The 20074-nt window shown below is 45.9% G+C and overlaps 1 protein-coding gene across 1 annotated transcript in view; it reads left to right on the top strand.

Annotated features, from left to right (window-relative positions):
- NTN4 (netrin 4) overlaps positions 1 to 19838 on the top strand; it is a 47775-nt gene extending 27937 nt beyond the window's left edge. The window contains exons 4-10 of the mRNA XM_030238259.2: positions 2661 to 2787; positions 4106 to 4294; positions 10414 to 10630; positions 11311 to 11423; positions 12599 to 12667; positions 14339 to 14509; positions 18134 to 19838. Coding sequence (XP_030094119.1) covers positions 2661 to 2787; positions 4106 to 4294; positions 10414 to 10630; positions 11311 to 11423; positions 12599 to 12667; positions 14339 to 14509; positions 18134 to 18270 — 1023 coding nt within the window. The 3' untranslated portion in view covers positions 18271 to 19838. The remainder of the gene's footprint in view (positions 1 to 2660; positions 2788 to 4105; positions 4295 to 10413; positions 10631 to 11310; positions 11424 to 12598; positions 12668 to 14338; positions 14510 to 18133) is intronic.
- The last annotated feature ends 236 nt before the right edge of the window (positions 19839 to 20074 follow it).

The raw sequence follows: 20074 nt of genomic DNA, 5'->3' as shown, positions 1-20074 counted from the left end.
TCTTTAGAACCATGAGTGCTCCTTGGTGGGGCATTTTGCCTTCTCTCTGCTGGTGTCTTGGGATGCTTAATTCTTTGAGTGTTTCTGAGGTGCTGCTGAGTTTCAGAATGAGTTTTGGATTATTAGTGCTGAGCATCCTCTGGATGATTGATTGGGTCCCCACTGATTCTTTGTGTCGCTTTGGCAAGGAGCAAACTGAATTTGGAGGGTGAGACTGCAGGCTGTGGGTACAGAAAGGGAGAGCACACATCCCCACCGTAATCCCAAGTGTTCCCATGTCTGAGAAAATGTCTGGTTGCAATTCTTCTCCCATGTCCTTCTCACTTTGGCATCATGATTGCAAAAGCACCAAAGGAACCGCTGTTTATGACCATGGCACCCTCTGACTCCTTATGGTCACCTTCCCTTCTTGATCATGTATGTCCTGTGTCTGGTGGGTCCCTCTACCCTTACAGCTAGGACAGTCCTATGAGGAAGGGTTTCTGGAGGATGTCTCTGGCCACAGACGTGGTTCAGGCCAGTACAACATGTCTAGCCCTAACCACTCAATGGCCAAAGGGCTTGCAAGAAACTCCTACCAAAAGTGGCATCAAAGAGTTAGGACATCATCAAAACCACCAGAAGACGACCAGTATAAGTTTAGTCATCTTCTGTTTCCATGCAGATGTGTATGTTTTTAAATGTGTGAAGAGATTCTGTAACATTGGTTTGTGTGTGCACCTTGCCTAAAATATATGAGAGGCAGAAATTTATCGACGAGTGGTAATTTAGGAAAGGGAGGTATCTGAGACCATGAAGAACATTTTGTTGGTGGCAGCAAAAATGAAATTATGAAAACACAAGATACACTTTGAGAACTAAATATACCCTCCACAAATTTGTTGTTTCTTTTCTATGTTTACCTCTCATTCTTTTCAGACATTAGCACACATTTAAGCTTATATCAATACAGTAAACCAGGCAGACCTGGTATCTGCAGTGAGACCAACTAATACCTGTGATGAGGCCAGACAGCACAGAAAACAATGTTAGCCTAGTATTTTCACTTTAGCTTAGATGCTTGTGCATTCTGACTCCATCTGTACCTATCCATTGCGTACAAAGCCCAGCTGCTGTTCTGTATTTTTTGATGATCTGACATTTTAGTAGGACAGGAATGAATTCAAGAAGTTTTTGAAAGATCTTGCTATTTTCATTTCTGCTTAAAACTCTTGGAAGGACTTTCCAGGTCAGTTTTGAAATTTTATCTGTGCTGGTTACATTTGAGTCAAGTGAGAGAGCAGCTGAAATCTATTCATTACAAATGAATAAATCAGAAAGTCACCATAAGCCAGGAGTGTGTGTGGTGTGTGTGTGCACCTATGTAATAAACAGGAGCTGTTTACAACATGTTCAAGGTCCTCTCCTGTTTTGTTTGCTGTTCAGGCTCTTCACAGGAACCTTTTTGTGTGGCAGTCTCGACAGCAAGCGATGCAGTTAGGAACAGCACGCTTGTAAAACCACAAGTTAAACTCTGTGGAAGGCAGCATTTTCCAGCAGCAGTTAAAGCCATGCCCAGCTCCAGGCTGGATCACCAGGTGCCCCAGCCACCCTGTGCTCCCCTCGATGCCAAAAGCAGCGGCAGCTGGTGCAGTTACGTTGGTTTTATGGCCAGCCTGTGGCATGAGCACCGGGCCACGCTGGCAGCGCAGACTGAGGCCCCTGGCTCGATCACGAGCAGCAGGAGAAGCCAAACCCTGCACTTAAAAGCAAAATGTGGAGCAGAGTAAAGCTGCAAACACAGGCACATATCAAAATAGCTACAGTAGGTAGCTACCTGCCATGCTCCATGGGAAAAGGCAGGGCCTTCATTCTTGCCAGCAGAGCCATGCTGCTGCAGAGCTTGATCTTGTTGCGTCCAGGCACTGCCGGCTGCTCGTGCCCTCTGGCCACATCCTGTTTTCTTTGCATTTGCCAACAGGGTGAGTAATGCCAGTGACTGACAGGGCAGCTGGCACCAAGTGTGCTGTGCTGGCTTTTCATCTCTAATTACCCCCTTACACTGGGCTGTCTAGCTGTTAAATTATCTGTCATGAACATGTCCATGTACAGTCAGTCATGGGCCTGTGCTATCTTTGATTCTTCATTTGTGGGGCAAAAATTCTGCCTAGGATGGGTAGATATTTATGTTTCAGGGGGTTGATTCTCTTTTTTCTCATACTTATTTGTGCTGGAGATGGCTGGGCACACAGAGCTGGATGATGAGATTGTAGGTGCTATTCCTGCAGTACAGCAAAGGTGTATTCGTGTTGATGAGCGAGAAAAAGACAAAGGTTTTCAAGTGTTTTCCAAGGGTGCTTTGAATCCCGGCATTTTTTTTAATCTCTCCTGGAAATTCATGCTGTATCTGGAAATGGCTAAAGACCCTTTTAGATCTCAAAAAAAAAAAGAGGTACAATTATACAATACCATGACATTCAGATCTACATGTACTAACCTAACTGAAAGTGTAACTAGAGAATATTTGCCCCTGGCTGAACTGGACACCACACTATAATCCCTCCTTCTAGCCAATGCAACAGCATGTAGCTAACATGCTATTTCCTGTGTGTGGGCATTGCTTGAGCCCCAGAGACTCTGGCCTTTGCTGTGGGTGATCCTTGCTCTCTTTCCCCTACTAGGTCCATGGGAAATGCATGTGCAAGCACAACACTGCAGGGTCCCACTGCCAGCACTGCGCCCCGCTCTACAACGACCAGCCTTGGCAGGCTGCCGATGGCAAGACCGGAGCCCCCAGGGAGTGTCAGTGTAAGTAGCCAGTCAGGAATGGCGTCTCCAGATCCTCTGCCAGAGTGAAATGCTTCCTCCATGCGTGCCTTTCTCCCATGCGTCCGAGAGGCAGCACATCCTGAGGTGGTGGGGAGGTGCTTTCCAAGCACCCCAGTGAGTGAGGAGGCACTGCCACACCCCTGCCCAGCACCCACCCCATTTGTGTGGCCAGGACAGCCTGTTTGCACAGCCCCGCACTTGGCAATCCTCACGAGACCACCATGTCTCTCGGTTTGGCCTTTCTCTGGGACCCAAGTGCATCTCCTGGGCAAAAAGGTCTGCTGCTGTGGGCAGTCTGCAGCCCACCAGGGTACCTTGGAGGCGACAAGGGGCCAGATTTGTCCTCTCCATGGGGACCACTGACAAACACCTTTGCAGGAGGTATGACTTTCTGCTGCTGGATGTGGGCTCTGCTCACTGGGCATTGAGGGCGGGAGGAGCCATGGGCTCTGGAGATTTGAAGATCAGTTCTGCAGTGCCAGGGAGGATGCCTAGGGAGAGTGCTGCAAGCAGGGGAATGCAGAGGTCATGCAGAGGCCATCTGCTTCTGTAAAAGCAGCAGTCTAGCCAGAAGGGTGCCACGGACTACCCACACCACCCCAGGAAGGCTTGCAGGCCTGCTGAGTGCCATCCTGCCCTGGCTACAATGCTATCCATACATAAGGAACCATCAGCCTGCCTGTGTGGGCTATGGTCAAGCTCACTGCAGTATGGATGATTCCTGAGGGAATGACAGTGAATTCCTACTTACACCAGCAGCATTTGATGAGCAGGCATTGGAATAGGTCTCACTTGACCCTTGACTTCAGTCATGTGGGCATGCAGACTTCCTCCACTGCCAGCACAGGGTAAGGAGGATGCTTGTACTCTCTCACACACCTATCCTCCACCTGCCTTTTTCCTCCATCAGCTGCAGGGAACATCCTGACAGCACCCTCATGGCAGATGTTGTATAGGGCAGTGCTGATTTCTCAAACTGGGAGGGAAGGACCCTTCCTCAGCAGGACCAGTGAATGTGGGTCTCTCTGTTCTGGCCTGACCACCTGTGGCTGTCCTTGTACTGGAAAACCTGTATTGGAAATAAAAGAGTTAAAGAAAATACTTTTTCCTAAATGTTATCTCCAGAGGTTGGGAAGTGTAGATGAAAATGTAGTGCTTCATGCATTCGAATAAATTACAGGTTCATAGGCCAAGTCCCCATTCCGACACGTGGTTTCAGTTTTTGTGTCCCTTTTCTGTAAACCAGTATCTTTCACTGCCTTAATGAGTCTTTCTGTTCCCTTTGGCTTCACCTCAGCATGCAAGTGCAATGGGCACGCCGACACTTGTCACTTTGACATGGCTGCGTGGCTGGCGTCGGGCAACCGCAGTGGCGGCGTCTGCGACAACTGCCAGCACAACACGGAAGGGCAGCACTGCCAGCGCTGCAAGCTGGGCTTCTACCGTGACCTCAGGAAGCCCTTCTCTGCCCCAGACGCCTGCAAACGTAAGTCAGCAACCACGCACTACTGAAGGGCTTCTTAAGGGGATAGTGTCCAATGAAAGGTGAGAGCTTCTTGCCCCTCCTTGGAACAATCTTCTTGCTTCAGTGAAGGACGGGGAGCTCTTTGAATCCTCTTTGTGATACTGCTTGCAAAAAGCAGTGGTAATATTTGCAGGGTGAAAGTCTGCAGATGCTGTTGACAAATCTGTCTCAAGGATCCCTGTAGCCTGAGGGCAGGGGAAGAGAGATGATTAATTTACTTTCTCCTATTGCTATTTTTGGAGAGGAAAAGCTGCATCTTGTTTTCATGTTCTCCTTGTTTGGCAATTGTTGCAACCTCAGAATGGGGTTCCTCAGCCAGCAGGGGTGCAGCCAATAAATAGCATCGCCCACCAGTCCATGTTCCCAGCAGCAGGTGGGTATGGAAGGACAGACAGGAACACAAGTTAACTGCTATTCCAGAAGGTGGGACACTGAGGAGGCAACACTAAAAGCAATGACTCAGGCACATGTGAAATTAAATCTTTCCCAACCAAAGATGCAATCCAAAAACCACATTCCCTCAGGGACCACTGTGAGGATGGTGACTCACTATGGGCGAATCCAGATCCCCAAATTATGCTGAGAACATTAAACTGGTCAGCTAAATCCAGGGTGCAGGCATGCCCTCCTCTCTGAGCCTACAGCCACCCACCAGCTTCACCACATTTCTCCTCGCTGACTCACTTACTATGAGGGAGACCTTCACAAGTGGCAGAAGGAAATCCAACTGACACCCTGCCTGTGTCTTTTGAGGGGATGCTGAGCACATCTCTCTCCTCTCAAGGAGAAGTACCTGCATGTAAAGGAAGAGGGAACCCTCCTGCAGTGAGGAGCTGCACCCCAGGCTGCGAGGATGTGTGCGGTTTCAGTTGTTCATTGAGGTCTGGTGGGGAACAGCTGCTTTTGTCTTGCTGCATATAATCCTCATGAGATTCCTGGCAGTCTGTTGCAGAGGTCCTCCTCCTCTCCACCTTTCACTCATTGCAAGGAGGGGCAGCAACAGCTGAACTGCCTGTTTTACAGCCCTAGTTCTCTTTATGGAAATGGAATTGACCACAGTTCATTGCTTGTGTAAATAATTACTTCACTGCTGTAGTATGTACAGAATGATTTTTTTTAAACAGTGAATTTAATTACTTTAAAAAGTTTCATTACCTACTTGTATACATCAAAGTTCTAAGTCTCCTCTGTAACATCAGATGCTTACCCTCCTTAATTATAGCCAGAACTTAGGCGATGCACTTTTATTTTGGAGTCTCATTAGGAAAAAAAAACCAAGCTTAAGTCTTGCATTTACACCCAGAGCAGAGGCTATATGGCTATATGTTTTTTTCTAACTCACGGATTTATCCTTGCTGATTAAAAAAAGAACAAAGAGTACTAATTGACTGCTGGTAGATAATGCAGGACAGAAGACTAAAATAAATGCTGTGTGGGACCCTCAAGCTCTGAAACATCATTGTACTGTGCTTCTGGTACCTTTGCTAGTGTTGTAATTCCTGATATTCTTTACATGCCAGCTCCCATCAGGGAAGATTATGCACTTTTCTGAGGTCATTGAAGACAAGTGAAGCTTTGGCCCTGAGCTGAGAGTGGTTTTCTGGCCACCTAAAGACACCACCCTTTACTTTGGAAGCAGTAAAAGTGGCTCCATCTCCTTTGCCACCTCATTCAGTCCATTGAGGGAGGGCAGTTTCACAAGGGACTCCTTGTAGGCTTGTCCTTGTGCCAGACTGCCCAGCCCATAACCTTTGGCTGTTTGCAGGGTCCAAGAAGTCAAATGGCACCTCCTGGGCTGGCCAGCACTGAGTGGCTTTTCCTTCCTTGCAAAGCCAGTTGGAAAGAAGAGGTCTCAGGACATATTGCTGCAAAGCAGCCCCAGCTCAAAGGGAAGGCTGCCAACCCTGTGCACGTGCCTGTGTGCAAGTTAGACCATTGTTCATGAAGTCAGGCACTACATCACGTCATTAACTATGTGTTAGCCAAATTCCAGGGTTCTCGATTAAAAAGTTTCCCCCCACCTTTATGAGCCAGAGGAAGCTGTGGATATTAGATGATTAATGGGTATTTTTGTTGACATATGCCAGTGCTTGATTCTCTTGGCTTTCTGCATTCATCTCTGAATCTCTGGCCCATGGCATTCCACTTTCCACATTTAAAAAAAAAAGTGTGCCTCCATTACTCTTTAATGCAACAATCCAGCTTTATGGACCACTAGATATTCATGAACTCTGGTATTTAAAAACCAAAGACAACATATATTTAACAAGAACTGAAAGATACTCTTGAGTATAGTGAGAAAAAGTTTACATTTATTTACCTTCTGCATTAAGTATATCTACTTCATCAATCTTTTTTTTTTTTCTGCATTTATGAATTGCAAAGCACGATACTCCCTCAAGTACCTGAGGAAGACAACTTTTCCTAGCACAAACTGAATTTCACAAATATAGGGATTATCTGACTGCTTTATTTTCAGAGACCCTCTTACTACAAACTCCCAGATGATTTCTCTCTGGGCTTTTCAAACCCTCACAGACGCACTCCTCCCTAAGACCCCTTCACCTCTTCACTTCTGGTCTCCTGCTGCCAGGAATGCTCCCTGCACCCAGGGACTCAGCATCTCACAGGGGAGATGGCAGTTGCAGGGCTGTAGAAAATGACTAATGACTGTTAAATTGAATTATATAAGATCAATTACAGCCTATGCCTGGAACGTTTCCAAGCACCATGCCATGGTCTGCAATAACAAGGGACATCAGTGGAGCCCTATTATTCTTTCGTGGGAAGGCCATGGCACTGCCTGCTTGTTTCTGGCTCAAGACACCATTATTGTTCTACCACTGAAAATTTAAAAATACCTAGGTCTAAGTAAATAAAGGAGTTGTTAAGCCATAATCTTTAAGGATACTTTAAAGATTCTTGTAGGCAAAGAGTGTAAATAATGTTTGCTCAGGAGTAGGAGTGTACCTGATAAAATGAAACATTCTGGTGTTTAAAACACCAATCTGATTACTCTTTCCCCCGTCATACCTATGAGTTCTTTTCTTTCCATCTTCATGAGTTTTTAAGCCTCAGCTACAATTGCAGGCAATAAAATCGAGTTTTATAATTCCAAGTTTATTTTGCTTTTCAACTGTAGGGTTTTGAGGGTAAATATTTGTCATTTCCAAAGGTTAGCTGGTAGCTGAGGAAACCACAGCAGTATCACCAATCCAGGGCAGGGAAATCCAGTTCTGCTGGCATCTCACTCACTGATTTTCCATCCCAGTCAGCACATGCAATGCCAGGACAAGCAGCTGTTAATTCATCTGTGCATGGAAGTCACATGCAGAATACTGCTATGTAGTACTGGCTGGTAAATTGGCATTTTTAGCAATGCTGCTTACAAATCAAAAAGAAAGTAAAAGGATCAAGCTTGTGGAAGGTTCCTCTTGATCCAAGGCTAGGGCCCAGCCATTCCTTCTCTCACAGGAGCTCCCTTGGCTGTGGAGACTCCCAGCCTCTCTGGTGAAGCGGCCAGAGCACATGAGACCGGCACTGTGCAGAAGCCTCACACTGAGAGTCTTACACTCTGCACCTGTGTATCCACAATGAAATGCCATCCAACAATGTCTGTGGCTGCTTTTTCTGCTGCTCTGCTGCTTCTCTCATCTTCCTGGATGGGGTACTCCTACTACCTGTGCTACAGTGAGGTGCAGATTGTGTGGAAAGAGGAAAATGGAATCCAAAACCACCACAGCACAGCTGCCTGTGAGGGACCAATAGCTCCAGCTTTCAAACATTGTATAATCAGCCCTGCAATCTTTTCCTTCCTGCCCTTGCCATAGTATGGAAACACTCTATCCTTTTTCCATGCATTTCTATCAAATCTGGCATAACTCACTCTCATCTGAGCTCTAGAGCCTCGTTTCTGTGCTTGGTGCATAGCAATGGCCTTCACTTAATGTCTGCATTGCTCAGCAAGTTCCCACTGCAGCCCATCACAAATGTTTAGTGGGTTGGAAATTTGCCACCCAAACCATTCAGATTAATGCCCTTCAGTGTCATCTTGGGCCTTCACCCACGATCCAAGAGCAAAAACCTTCAATTTGCCAGCCACCACTGGAAAGCAGATTGACACCTTGGTGGCTCATTGAGGAGCAGCCAGGAAGGATGGGATCCATGGAGGTGGATATTCAGGCCTGTTAGAAATTATCAGCCTTTACAACACATCTCTTTGTGGCTTTTATTAAAAAGTGTAGCCAACTACATTCTCATTTTTAGTTGTCTTTTTAATTACCTATGAGTTTGCTGCTCTTTTTCATAATAGCTTTTGTAAATTTAATATTCTTGCTTCACTGTAGTGTTGCCACTGATGTTAAATTTTATATTAGGGAAAAAAAAGTGTGTAAAATAATTTTCTAAAACATAAAAGCTCCAACCCCAATGGGGTTGTATGTAAAATTCAGCTGAAACCTGACCAAAACCGGACCAAATCTCTGGCTGAGGGGTGGGTTTATCTCATTTACTGGAGGAGAATAGAAGAGCCTTAAGTGCCTGTTATTTCCCCTGAAGGGCCTGAGGAATGCCAGAAATACCCTCCTCATCTAGTAGGAAAATAGAGCATTTGGCTGTATGTATCAGGTGTAAAACACTTCACAGACTTCAGGAGAAAGGTATGCAAGTCGCAGTGCATGCTGTTGAAAACTATGCTATTAAAGGTACCAGAGTTCACTGCCTGCAGCTACTTACACAGTTTGTGGAGAGCCTTTCTAATCTTTTAATTTTATATAATTATATTTGTTTGCAAGTGGAAAGGGTGGGGGAAATTTGGGGATTACTTTGGCAAAGATGTTAGAATCATAGTCGCCCCTAAGTTAACTGCCAATATTAATCTATCTTTTAATATTTTGAAACTAAACTCCAGGTATGTCAGATTCCTGAAACCACAAAAATGTTGTAAGAGCGAAATTAAATGTATGTGTGCAGCAATAAGTATTTTAAGAGAAAGAAATATGTTGCTTGTAATGGCCTTCCTGCTCTATTGCCTTCAGAGTTGCAAAATAGAAAGACTGGTATTAGAATTTAGTGAAACTATTCCCTACAGGTATAATTTTCTCAGGAAACTCAATTTTGTGTAAATGACACTTTGGATAAAGGCCTTTCAGCAGGGAATTTTTTGCCATAAAGTGTAAGGCTGACTGTATCATGTCCTGGTCAGAGAACTAAACCCTGAGGTGAGAAGAGCACAAGTCACCCAGTTACTGGTCCTGCAGGCCACAGCATCACCTGCTGACCTGGCCACATGGTCATGGTGATGGCTCATGCTTTTAATAGCTGCATTTCTGTTCTTTGAAAACACTAATGTCCTGGGGGGGAAGTAGCCTTGTAACAGACATAAATTATGTTTATATTTAAAAAACCCTAAGGAATAGGTAAGGAAAACTTCACACCACCTATTTTAGGGCATCTTTTCCGAGAACCCAATATGTCCCAGCACAGTTCTAGTGCATTGTTCTGATGCAAGGGGCTGTGAGGGAGAAAAGAGAGCAGCTGGCATTTCTGATATGCACTCTGCAAACCCGTGTTTTCAATTGAAGATTTTAAAAATCAGACAGAGACAGAGGGCTACTTTTTGCTCAACCTTCACTTTCATTAAAATGACTGTTCTGAGGGGTTTTTTAACCTCCTAGATGCAAGGCAGTTGTTATTACTTTAAAAAGCAATTATGCTCTGATTCATTTTTGCAATGAAGCACCCGCAGCTGCTCAAACATCACAGTGAGGCAGGCACATCCCTGGGTACTCGGCCGGATTAGAATCCAGATGCTGCAAGGAAAGTAATAAAGGCCTGTTTGGCAAAACATAACACAACACCAGGGTGGGTTGACTAATTAAAAACTAGCTCACAAAACTTAAAATTCTACAGATTCCAAAGGGAGACTCTGCTCAGATTTGTATGGCTGAGGGATAAAAAAGCCCAGAAGCCCCGGAGGTTCCCTTGGCAGAGATGGTTTTGCAGGCATCTCCTGCACCTTTGTGATGCAGAGGTTGTGCACTCACGGATGCTCTGTCCCTCACGGTGTCCCTCCCCTGCAGCTTGCTCCTGCCACCCCGTGGGATCGGCCGTGCTGCCCCTGGGTCCTGGCACCTTCTGTGACCCCAGCACCGGGGACTGTCCCTGCAAGCCCGGCGTGGCAGGGCCCCGCTGTGACCACTGCCTCCCCGGCTACTGGGGCTTCGGGCCCTATGGCTGCCGCCCCTGCGACTGCGCCCGCAGCTGCGACCCCCACACCGGGGACTGCCACAGCAGCAGGTGAGCTGGGGGTCTCACCCTACCTCTGTGATCTCGGCTCCAGGGAAGGCTCTATTTGCACACGGCAGGCAGGCTGAAAAGTATCCATTATGTCAAATACTTGGGGTTTGGTATGGATTTGGTATGGCCAAGAAGTGGGGATAGAGTGGGAGCTGAGGCTGTGGTTCCCTTGGGAGCCTGGCACACCATGGCAGGGCCCCAGCAATGTTGGAATTTTTGCTCTCAGTGCTAGTGTTAATGTACCGGGTGTTTTCCATAACCTTCATGGTTGTTTCCTCTCCACAAGTAAAATGTGGGCCTCAGGGACATCTGAGTGAGAGGAGACTGAAGGCTTAGTTTTGCTGTTGTAACTCAGTTTATGTTGACTGTGGCTTGGAGTCAAGCTCTGACTTTTAGAAAACAACACATTTTAATAATACCCCGCTCTCCAAATCTGACATGCTGCCTTCTTTACCAGACTGAAGATATTTGTGGTGTATAAATCTCTATAATGTATTTTAACCCCAAAATGGACCCATGATCCTCTCTGACAACACTCAACCTGTTCACCTTCCAAAACTTCCTCTTGCATTTACCATCAAGACACAGAGTCACATTGTGTCTGGAGGATGAGCTGGTAGTGGCCCTGCTTTCCACTGGCTCCCAAAAGAAAGTTGATCATCTCCCTTTCCTCTCAACAGCTCAGATGTTTCCTGGCACAATGAAGCACCTCCTTTCCAGGCAGTGCTCAACGAGAGCGAGCCCACCTGGGGCTGGGAGGATGAGCAGGGATTCTCAGCACTCCGGCACTCTGGTAGGACTAGGACTGCGGCTTTGCACGTGTTCCACCCGCCCAATCCCTCCTGCCAGCAGCCACTGCAGACCTAGTCTTCTGCACTGACTTGTACTTAGCACCCTGGCAGCTGCAGGGGGGAATGGACATTCCCCCACTAACACGTGGAGGAATGTTCTTGTGGCCACCTCCTTCCCCTCTGGGAGCCAGAGGAGCCTTGTGGCTCATCCCACCAATGCAAGGATGTGCAAACCCATTAGACAGATGCTCCATGCTGAATGCTTGTACCCAGCATTTAGCTGTTGTAAGGCAAGAATTTGCAGTCCCAGCTCTGAATTTCAAGGCTGAGTGCCCTCATGTTTTACTTGACCATCATGTTTTAAATGTATCCTTTTATTCCCTCAAACTCGACAAACCAGCAACTTTATTTAAAGGGTGGGGTTTGCCACTTCACTGGCAGGCAGTCAGGGGATTTCTAACTCAGAATTTATTTCCCCAATACCCACAATAATTTTGGCATCACTTGCAGCTTCTGATGCGATTTGAGATGGTCTAGCATGCAGCTGGAGAAGTTATTTCCCTCCAGTGTTCCCAGCCTGGGGGAGGTGGGTTCTGCATGAAGGTGGGTGCAAGGCAGGCTGGCCCAGTGGGGCAGCATCAAGCTCTCCTCCCTTGCAGCTGCCGCATGCAAGCGTCATTTCCTCCGTTTTCAGAGAGGGCCTTGATAACATCTCGAAGATACAATAATTGAGTTAATTGAGGGGAAAGCTCCATCATTTGTCTAGGCCACTTCATTTTAAACGTAAATAAGTATATCATGTTATTCTTTGTTCTAAGATCACGGAAGTCATTAATCTGCCTTAACCTCTGCAACATTTCCTTTTAAAATTTTGTCTGGTACATTACAGTGTGGAAAATACCACAGGGAAAGATACGCATGTTATTTGCATCCCAAGGCAAAATAATAAGGTCTTTGTTTTCCTTCTCTGCTAACTGTAAACAAGGAGTAATTGCCCTTGGACTAAGAGTCTGTATTCACTCTTAATCTGAAAACAGTTGCAAATTCCTTTTTTTTTTTTTTTTCATGGGGCTTGTGGACCGCTTGAAAAACCTCTGGCAGTTCTTGGCCTGTGCCTGCAAATGCTCCTGTCTTTTAAGCACAATTCACAGCCATTTGCTTCCTTCTTTTTCCCCAGGTAAATGCGAATGTAAAGAGCAAGTTTTAGGGAATCCCAAGGTCTTCTGCGGGATGAAATACACCTATGGTGAGTTGTGGGTGAGGGGGCTGTAAAGGGAGGTGCTACAAGGCAGTGCAAAAATGTATATAAAGCACGAGAGTTTCTCTGTGTGCACTGCTCCATCCAGGCAAACCCACGGGATACTTAGTCTAAAGGCAGAACTTCAGCCAAAATGTACAGGGATCCTGTTTCCAAGGTGGGTGAAGCATCTTGTTCTGTTACCCATCTCTCTTGCTATCAAAACACCCTTGTACAAAAATCATGGGAGGCCAAGAGCTGGAAAAGTCCCTGGGAGGTTGTCTAGGTCCGAGACAGACTATAAACCACTGTTACTCAAAATGGGTCACTGAAAGGCTGTCTGTAGGCAAGGTGCCCTAATCAGAGTCTAGAAATTACTGTATCTGAGTGACACTGAATGTATCACAGGAGGGACTGTGATCACCACTCAGTGGATAAAACAATTCCAGTAGCTACTGGGAACTCCCACTGTCAACAAAGTTCAGCTGTTGCAAGGGGATGATGTATATTGTCTATGTGTCTCTTGGATTTAAATGAATGAGAAGAGGCACTTTGTTTCCCAAGACCTCCCCGGTGTGTGCCAACAAACTGCCTCCTTCATACTGTGGCAGAGCAAGGAATGCTCTGCGCAGCACTCCCTTCCTTCGCAAGGAATCTCTTGCAGGGGTCTCTTGCACCTGTTTCATCTCACACTGAAGTTGAAAATGCACAGAGAGATAGCCCATACCTCTGCAGGCTGCAGAGCAACCCACAAAGTGGAGTTCAAGGGGTTGCCAGTTGTTGAAATGTAGCCCTGGATTAGTGATACTAGGAAAAAATTTGATTCTGTTTTGTTTTGGTTCCCAGCCACGATAGTAACTGTGTTTAATCTTGCAAAAGATAAGAAACTGAAAAAAAAAGAAAGCCACAAAACCTCCAAGTTCATAAATCTTATCTAAAGTGCACTCAGGCTTCCCCCGCTTTCATCAGTCAACATGTGAAGGTGTCAGCTGAACTAGAGAGACAGATGAATTACGGGGCTCATCAGGAGCTCCAGGAGGTCACACTGTGAGAGGCTGCCCTGAGCTTCCCAACGTGAGTGCTGAATAAAGCACCCCCAATATGGGATACCTACCAGTATAGGTCGGGTGGAGGAACTGAGCCCAGAGCCTCCACCACACAGGGGCTCAGCTATGGAGTGCCAGGTGGTGGAAATGTGGGTATGAGTGAGCTCAAAACACTCCCTCATTTGCCCCAGTCCCCAACAATGTCTGGCTCTCCTCCTCTGAATTTGGATTTGGCAGCTCTGCAAAGCAGCAGGACTGGCACCAGAGTGGGATGAGGCTGAGGCCAGCAAAGCCTCCAAGTCCATCCCTAAATCCAATTGATTTCCAAAAGAGATAAGGAACACAAAGGGTTTTCTGACCTCTGGGGGAAAATGGGACCTCACACTCTCATGGCAGTTCCAGGGGCCATGGCCAAAGCAACTGGCAGCATTTCTGCCCAAGGGTGTGGGGATGTACCTGCTTCCCAGCAGCTGCTCTGATCCTGGGCTCCCCAGCAAGGAGCACTGGGCTAACTCCACTGTAACAAAGCACTTGTCCTCACTGCTTCACCCAGACACCAGCACTAGACCAAGAAAAGAAAAAGAGCCCTGTAAATAGTTTGTGTATTCCTGGTTTTGAATTCCTGTGTTCCCAGTGATCAAGACAAAGATCTTGTCAGCTCATGACAAAGGCTCCCATGCAGAAGTCAGTGTGAAGATCAAGAAAGTCTTGAAATCTACAAAGCTGAAGATCCTCCGGGGCAAGAGGACACTCTACCCTGAATCCTGGACTAACAGAGGCTGCACTTGTCCCATCCTCAATCCTGGTAAGTTTGACTCCCTGAACAGTACATCCCCACCACATGTACACAGATTTCATTGCAGCCCCTCTATCCCCTCATACCAATGAGCTGGTATGCTGGTATGAGCCCAGTGCTGATTAAAAATTATTTTCTGTTACATCACTTGGATTCCAACAGCAATCTCCATCAAATTGAAATTTCGTAGAGAAAAACTTGGTTCATCCTATAGGCTTTGAAACACACAGTTCTCTTTACATAGCATAGTATCAGGCTTTCAGTTTTACCAGTCTCTGTTCCCAGAGGGAGGGAGGTGCACATCATGCCACGATAAATAGCATGACACATCTTTCAAAGCTAAAGCTAATTTGAATCTACAAAAACTTATGTAAATCTAATTTGAGTTGGGATACTGCACCGAAGTTTTAATCTAAACCCAAGGGAAGATTTCTCTTTGAAAGTAACATAAATTTAGATCTACAAGATTTGGAAGAAGTTTTCTTATGCGAAGTGAGGGGAGAGCTCCACAGTTTTTTCCCATCTTCTTTCACTGGAGTATAAGCAACAGTGGCTAAACAGTGCATGCAGCCTCCAGTATGGACAAGGACATGCAGGTTCAGGAATTTCTTCCACAGAGCAAAACTAAGCTCCAGCTGACCCACTTCTCTTTACAACTCCAAGATAAATGAGCAGTTACCAACTAATTCAAATGAAGGACTTTCTTTCCATAAGGTGTATACACCACTGGGAAATTGGCAATGGAAGCATTGATGTAGGTGCTGAGACATCCCTTTCATGTGCAGCCCTAGGAACTAGGGGGGACAGGGCTGTCTGTGGGGCTGGGCTGTGCAGAAAGGTTATTCACTGATGAGGTGTTTGCAGCCTTCTTTCATGTTCTCAGGAGTGACTGTCTGGTTTTGAAGGCAAGCTGCTGTGATAGCACAGCTGTAGCTAGGAAGTCTTGTCAGGTGCAAAGGTCAAATGAATCAGCAGCATTAGGTAGGGCTCTGCTGTTAAAGTGCAGAAAGACTTTGGATATTGCTGGAGCACCATAAATCACTAATGAAATAGCCATTGCTGGTGTATTTTTCCATATGCAATGAAAACTCAAGCAAGAAAGCTCAGATGCAGCTGCCTTAATATGAACCTGAAGGAATGCAATGGAAGCTGTCCAAAACTGAGCCTGCAGGGCAGCCCCACACCTGACACCCAGCTTTGCCACTCAACTAACTTCAGAGGAGCTTCACTGATTTTCCCAAACAGATGAAAAGACAGCATTAATCACAGAATCAGTGGAGGCCTCTTAGAAAACAGCAGAAAGGGGGAGATGCAACTGTCTTTAGTGACAGTCCAGGTGTCTGACACATCAGGTGTTAATCCCTTGTTACTTCCTTGCCAGCTCTCATGATTTACACTGCAAAGCTTGGTATTGTTTTGAAATGCAGCTGCTAGTCCCATGAGTATAAATTAGTCTCAGCTCTTCATGTTGAAAAGAAGTTTGTTGCTGATAGGAAACTTGAAAAACATCCTTTGAGTGAATCTTTAAGATTCAATGATGTCAAAGAGGGGAAAAAAAGATTCCTGATTTTTTTTTTTAATTCATTAGATTCTTTAGCTACAACAATCATTTCTGAGTGGCTTGCAGTACAATATTAGCAGATTCAACCCTCTATCACAGTAAAAGCTTATGGCCTACAGGTGAATAAACCAAAACCAGCTGGATGAAAAGTCAAGCTGACATAAAACAATTTTCTGACATACAGCTATAATGGAAATCACCTTTTCAAAAACATAGAGGAGATCAAAGATAAACTTAAAAGTAAGACAGATGTGTTTTTATACCATTTTACAGAAGTAAAGGAATGCCAAAAGGAGAGTGGGCTCTTAAAGGCTCTGACAAGGCAAAAAACCCTGTAAACATTTATCAGATCTCTGAGGGCTATTTTCACATGAAAAATGTGCTTAAGTTCATACAAGGGGAACCCTTTCACCACCCTTGCACACCTTCTGCTTCACGCACACACACACACAGGCAGATTCTGCTTCTGGGGGACACTGAGCTGAAAGATCTAAAGGTCTCACCTGTTTGCAAGGCAACAGGAGCCCATCCCTTCCATGGCTCTGCCAAGCACAGTCAGAGAGGCAGAGAGCAGCCTGCCAGGGAAAACTGCACAGCATCAAGTCCTGGCTTGTGGCATCTCAGTCATTTGACTCATTTTAATTTTACAGTTCTGTAGCATCAGGTTGAAAATCTGGAAAGCCCTACACAGTCAGCAACCACAGCAATATTTGCTTGCTCTCTGAGTGTGCATTCCACATTTCTCTCTCAAGGGAAATAAATCTAGGAACCCTTGAAAAGTTATATTTTTAACAGCAGGATTGACTTGGCCAAAATTAATGTCTTTTGAAGGGCAGTGCTGCCACGCACCTATCCTGTGTTTACTTGGCAGAAGAGAGGATGTGCATGCCCAAAAACTCAGATAAAGTAGAAAGCAAATTGTATTGCTTGGCCTTTAACTTGGGAGGCACCCTCCTTTTATTCTGGACTGCAAAATGGAAACCCAACACAACACAAGCTGCAGCCAGAGTGGAGTGGGATGGCTGAGAGCACCTGGGGAAGGCCCATCTCCTGTGCCTGGTTTGCACCAGAGCATTGTGCTCCCCAGACTGGTGCAAGAAGGAGTGGGTACAGGAGGGGTCTAATGCTGGCTGTACCCTAAATGTGCTGCAGTGGCATGCTGACCCTGGCAGGGAGCTCCTCCTGCCATGAAAGGGATTATACTCCTTATTATCCCCACTTATGGCACATTTGTGGCCCATTTAGGCTGTTTGGATCTGTGGCAGTGTTTCTTTAGCTAATTCAAGCCAAAGGCTTTGCTCTATCCCCCTGTTTAGCAGTTGTTACCTGGTTCCAAGCACTCTTTGAGTCATGTCCTGAAAGCCAAGCACAGACATGGATGCCTGAGGAAAGGCCTGCAGCAGGGCACAACAGGGACACACTCCAGCCCTTTCTATCTGTTTCTGGACAACCAGTTGAGGCTTTGACAGACCCTGCTGTCATGTCTAAAACATCTGGCAGAGGCAGAAATTAGCAGTTCTTTTCAGTGTGACAGCCACTCCTCCAGGCTCTTCTAGGGTACTGCTGCCTGCACATTTAGTGTTGGCTCTCACTGGGGTCTGGTGAGAGCCTGCCTCCAAGGGGCCACTGGCCACTCTGAACAAGATACCAAGCACTGGACTGTCCTGCACTGTTCCATTCCTTGAATTCACTGAACTGATCTCCAGGCCCAGATTTATTGAGGGAGAAGTGAGGCAGATGGCTGCCAAATGAAGGTAATAGCAGTTCTCAGAAGAGGTGTAAAAACTTGCAGTGCCACCCCCAGAGTTCAGCTTTCATTTATATTTAGAGACTCACAAAGTCACATTTTGTGTGCTACATCTCTCTGTCTGACAGAGAGCCACAGGAGTCATTTTGCCTTAGATACAGATAGAGCTATAGAAATACAGATATAAATAAGAGCCAATATATATAAATATTTCTTTGTGTAAGTGTTTTTTTGCATGGGGCTAGATATCCAGGATGACTTTGCAGCTCAACAGGCCTCTTAAGTATGGTACTGTGCAGTCCCTGACCACTCTGCTGGTTTTCAGGCTTGGAGTATCTTGTGGCAGGACACGAGGACGTCCGAACAGGCAGACTCATTGTCAACATGAAAAGTTTTGTCCATCAGTGGAAGTCAGCTCTTGGAAGAAAGGTCTTGGAGATTTTGAAAAGAGACTGCAACTAGAGGTGTGCAACTGCCTAGGGCATCTCTTTATGCACAAAATGCAACAGCCTCCACAAAGAGAAGACCTCTAGCATGAAAACTGGAATGTAAGAAAATAGTGCCAAAACATGTAGTGAGGCATTCAGAGTTGTAGGCACTGTCTAATTTAACCTTTTCTGGCCAATGTTCTTTCACTTGCCTATAGCTTCCTTGTCAGGGCCTCACCCTGAGCCCTGCTCATTGTTATGTTGAGGGAAACAAAAGGAAGGGTGGTGGATGCTTGTCTCGCTCCGGTGCGCTGTTGGAGCAACTCGCATGAAGCCACTGATCACCCAAGACTAAATTGCCACCCTAGAAGAGCTACTGCTGAGAAGCAAAACACTGCCAGTGCCACTAGTGTGCATCCTGAGTGACTTCCAGGGGCTCCCAGAGGATGCTGTGGGGAAGGCAATGGGTAGGTGCTGCCACCAGCGTGGCAATGAGAACCACTCTTTAGAAACACCCCCTTACAGGTTAGGACATGGCACCTGTCAAAGAGAACTGGGTGCCACTTGCTTTTAACCTGTTTGCCCTGCTGAAGGTTTCAAGGGCTAGATTCTCTGCTGATGTTGCTGAGGAGAGAGCTGCTGGGTGAATTGAATCCCTCTGCCTTGGCACAGGCGTGATGCAGGGCAGAGGCCAGCTCTCCACCCGCTGCACGGCTGCAGAGAAGAGCCAGCTGCAGTGTCTCTGAGCTTTTGTCCTTGAAGTGTTAAAAAATGAACCTAGCCCTAGTGTAAATATTTCATTGTATAAAGCACTTTACTACCTGCCACTTCACGGTGCGGGAAGTCTAATTGTGTTGGGGAAAGAAGAATTTGAAGGTGGCACATGAAAAAAACTCCCTGAAACAGAAGCACTCCTGAGGACCCGCCGCAGTTGGACAGCGTTAACAGTATAAAGGGAATGGCCAGCCTGGCACTGGCCACTCAGAGTATCTGAGGATGCAATCTGAAAGATAAAGTATTTGCACTGAAGTCCCAGCTTCAGACCAGCACTTGGACCCCGTGGGCAGGACTCCAGTAAGACTTTGCTAACAGAGTGGGGAGAAGAGACTTTGATATAAAAATGCAATTGCAGGAGGAGAAAAACTCTGACTGCAGGAAAAGGAGTGGACGCAGAGAACAGGACTTACATTCACATATCACAACCCAGCGATTCATGGTGGGCCTGGAGTTTATTTTATTTTTATGTTAGTATTTAAAACTGAACATTGTATTTGTTTTCTTCTGTGTTATTTTTTGCAATATATACAGTCATTATACTCCCTCATTAACACCAGTATGAAATATAGCACAGTTTACTGCAGTTTTCAGCACTAAAATATATCCTTTCTGTAAAGCATCCTTAAACCACATTGCATAGAGTGTATTTTGTTCATGAGTGTCAGGGGAAAGAAGATATACAACACCAGAAAAGTCACTAGTCTACCAATCCACTTTACGTATGTATTTTTCTTTCAAGGTCCTGTGGACTCACAAAAAAAAAGATGCTATTTTGGTAATTTGTTTTTGTATCTCATGTATGTAATAAATATAATATGATTTCAACATCTTCTCCTGTTACTGTTTATGCCAGTGGCAGCAGGGTCTTCATGCCTGCACAAAAGAGCACAAGCAAAGACTGCACTGGGTGAGGGGAAGCTGCCATGGGGGATATTTTCCTCTCTGGTTGGGGGGTAAAATGCAACCCATGGTAGAAAGCAAAGTAGCATGAATGGCTCACAAAAATCTCATTTCACCTCTTGTTTTTGGGAGGTTTATAAGCTCTTCTCATAAGAAGGGGA

Source organism: Serinus canaria, chromosome 1A, assembly GCF_022539315.1.
Source record: "Serinus canaria isolate serCan28SL12 chromosome 1A, serCan2020, whole genome shotgun sequence".
Taxonomy (NCBI): Eukaryota; Metazoa; Chordata; class Aves; order Passeriformes; family Fringillidae; genus Serinus; species Serinus canaria.
The sequence above is the reverse complement of the archived record's forward strand: the minus strand, read 5'-3'. Positions and strand labels throughout refer to the sequence as shown.